Source organism: Phytophthora cinnamomi, assembly GCF_018691715.1.
Source record: "Phytophthora cinnamomi strain GKB4 chromosome Unknown Contig10, whole genome shotgun sequence".
Classification (NCBI taxonomy): domain Eukaryota; phylum Oomycota; class Peronosporomycetes; order Peronosporales; family Peronosporaceae; genus Phytophthora; species Phytophthora cinnamomi.
Window position 1 is genome coordinate 433887 of NW_027150943.1, and position 2891 is coordinate 436777.

Here is a 2891-nt window from a genome sequence, read left to right on the forward strand (position 1 = left end):
CAAAACGAGTCCAAACCTCTTTTCGTGGATGGGGCGGATAGTCGACGCAATTCTCTCACTCAACTTCTGCGAGAGCCCTGCGGAAAACGAGATCCCATCTGCGACGACACACTAGTGAAGTACGTTGATGTTGTGGCCTGTTAGGTCTTACATGAGCTAAGCGACTTTTTACCCGAGAGATTTGGTATGATATTTGACGGGTGGACGTTCAAGACCGAACACGTTTTGGCTGTGCTCGCCGATTTTTGGACTTGACGGAAATCCGATAATGTGCTGCTACGATGGCGTCGCTGTTGGACCAAGAAGACGCCGCTGAGGATCCTCACCACATGGCAGACGTCCACATCGACTATCCTCAAGGACGCGAAAAGGTTTGGCGGCAGCGTATTGTTCCTTGTGGAATACAACTGCGCAGTGAACGGCAGCATGACTGCCAAGATGGGGGTGCCTTCGATAGGTTGCTTCAGTCACCGACTCAATTTGGAGGTTGCAGAGTCAATGGACTAGGTTAGGCTAGATAAGTTGGCGAGGAAACCGTAGTTTCCTGACGTCGCAGTTAGTAAAGATAGAACGCCACGGGAGGTAGGTGGGCGCTCATCGAGGGTGCTCAATCTCGAATTCACCTCCCCGCAGCTAACCCGCCACGCCACGCCCCCGCTGTGAAAGGGAAATAAAAGATCATTTGCTCCAACTCCACATCACTGGAAATTGGCTCTGGCGCGGTATTTGGAAGAGTAATCGGACATCCTGGACAAACCATGAGCTTGATGAAAGCATCGAGGAAGCTCAACAACGCTGCCAAGCTGAGGTATGCAAAATTTGGTAAGTTGTGTAAAATTGGATATGAATAAATTTTGTGCCTTCCTATTTTTACCCAATGTATCTATAGGCGGCGTACTTCGCTGAGACCCGTTCTGCCAAGCAGCTACTAGGGGTTCGACCACGTACGCAATGATCAAGCGACTCTTTAAGCTGAAGGAGTTCATTGACACGTCCAACGCCGAGCTGGCCGTGTTGATACTGACATCGCCGGAAGCGATGCGCCTCAGCACAGCTATGGAAGGACTGACCGAGTGTGAATTGGTTTCGAAGAAGCTTCAATTGGAGGATGGCTTAATCATGTGGGATGCAAGAATCCTTTTTAGCTCGCTGATGCAGCTACACCCCGAAATGGGAAGCTACATCGCCCCGCAATTCCCGATTGTGAAGTACCCTCTCTTCGAGGAACCTGCTTCCAAGTGATGAAAGGGAAGCGGCTGTCTCGACAGAGCGAAACAGCCGCGATGGTTGCGCCGACGCGAAGATGAGCTTCGCTGAGCGAGCCCTGAAGCGCCAAAAGGCGGTCAATCAAGCTTCAAGGTATGTTTACTGCCATGTAATCAGGTTTTGGTTATTTCAATTAATATTTCCCCGTGTGTACGCAGCTGTCCGCTCGTTCCGTACATCGAACGTTGTTGGGAGTCTGTTTAGCAAGGCGAAGAAGTTTTCCCCTCTTCGGTAATCCATGTCACCTGTATAGCTCGAGAGGGTGATCTTTCTAGAGGTTAACCGCAGATTTTGGTCGATCAAAACAGTCGTCACTGCGACTAAGCAGTTCTAAGGAAGGTTAATGCACAATCGATTTTGTTTTGTCTTTTAGAGTTGCCATAATGTATGTTTCTATCTTCACTGCGCGGCGCCATGATGGATTGCAGCTTGTTGGTTATCCTCCATAAAATAGTAATTTTGGAATCACTGATTATTTCCTTATTCCCTTTTTGAAAACATGGGCTGTATCAATTTGATCCCTTAAATCGCAGACTTGGTGTTTGGCTTGTGGGACGGATGGCAAGAACTATGTATTTGCTACGAAAACTATTGTTCAAGGTGAATATTTGCTGCCAATCGTAGATCTATCGCGCTCAGAAGACCGATCCAGCGCCATGCAAGGTATGATACCGGCATCTAGATGCCGGAATCCGAAAAGAGTGTTGAGGGTGTCACTATGTTGCACTACACCCGGTAGTTAAGCGAGGCACTAGAGCTATTCCTAGACCAGGCGCAATTAGGTTTTTAGACCAAGAACGTCAACTACGAGAATCCGATCAACCAAAACCGTGTGGTGGCTGTGATGGTTTCTGTTGCGCCAAATTGACTTGACCTTAGTGTGGTAAAAACAAGGAGATATGATAGGCCACTTAGATCTATTTTTACATTGTCTGATTGGATAATACAAAGGGTAACCAAGGACCATTCAATCGTAGGAAAGAAGCTGGCGCTACGCTGGCAGCAATGATAAGCCGAGGTATGTGGAGGAAGCGTGCGATTCATTTGCCATCACTTCCAAACTGACGGCCGACTACACAACCTACAACTATTGCACGCAACATTTCAAGTACAGTGTCAGATATCGATGCCAAGACTGGCGGCGGCCTCGAGAGATTCAACGGTAAGTCCTACACTATGTGGAAAGACAAGCTGTTGACACACGTCAACCCGTTGGACCATGAGTACCAAACGAAGCTGCTAGAGAAGCGGCAGCCGGAGGCACTGGTACTCATGACCGACTTCCTACGGAGCAATCCGGAGAAGACAGCGTCAACGACCACCTAAACTCCTGAGCAAGAGGCGCTCAGGATGAGGTGGGACGTGATGCACTGGAAGGGGGGGGGGGAGGGAGGGGCGACTTGCAGAACCTACTCAATCAGGTTCTGTCAAATTTCTTTCTGTCGACGCTGCCGGATGTGGTGTCCGCAATGGACCCATGTTAGTCCTCGAGAAGGATTTCGTTCAAGGGGATGCTGCCGACCTCATTGACTTAACACGGTCTCTGACTAAGTTGACACGCAGCCCCTGGTGCGACCTAAGAACCCTATTCGAGCAACTTCAGAAGGGAAGGAACGAAAATAATA

The 2891-nt window shown here is 49.0% G+C and overlaps 1 protein-coding gene across 1 annotated transcript; it reads left to right on the top strand.

Moving 5' to 3' along the window:
• Positions 1-951: 951 nt before the first annotated feature.
• Positions 952-1242, top strand: IUM83_05634 (uncharacterized protein; the record flags this gene model as incomplete). The annotated part of the gene is made up of 1 exon (XM_067929781.1): positions 952-1242. The coding sequence occupies one exon, from the start codon at positions 952-954 to the stop codon at positions 1240-1242; it is 291 nt and encodes a 96-aa protein (XP_067798085.1).
• Positions 1243-2891: the final 1649 nt, after the last annotated feature.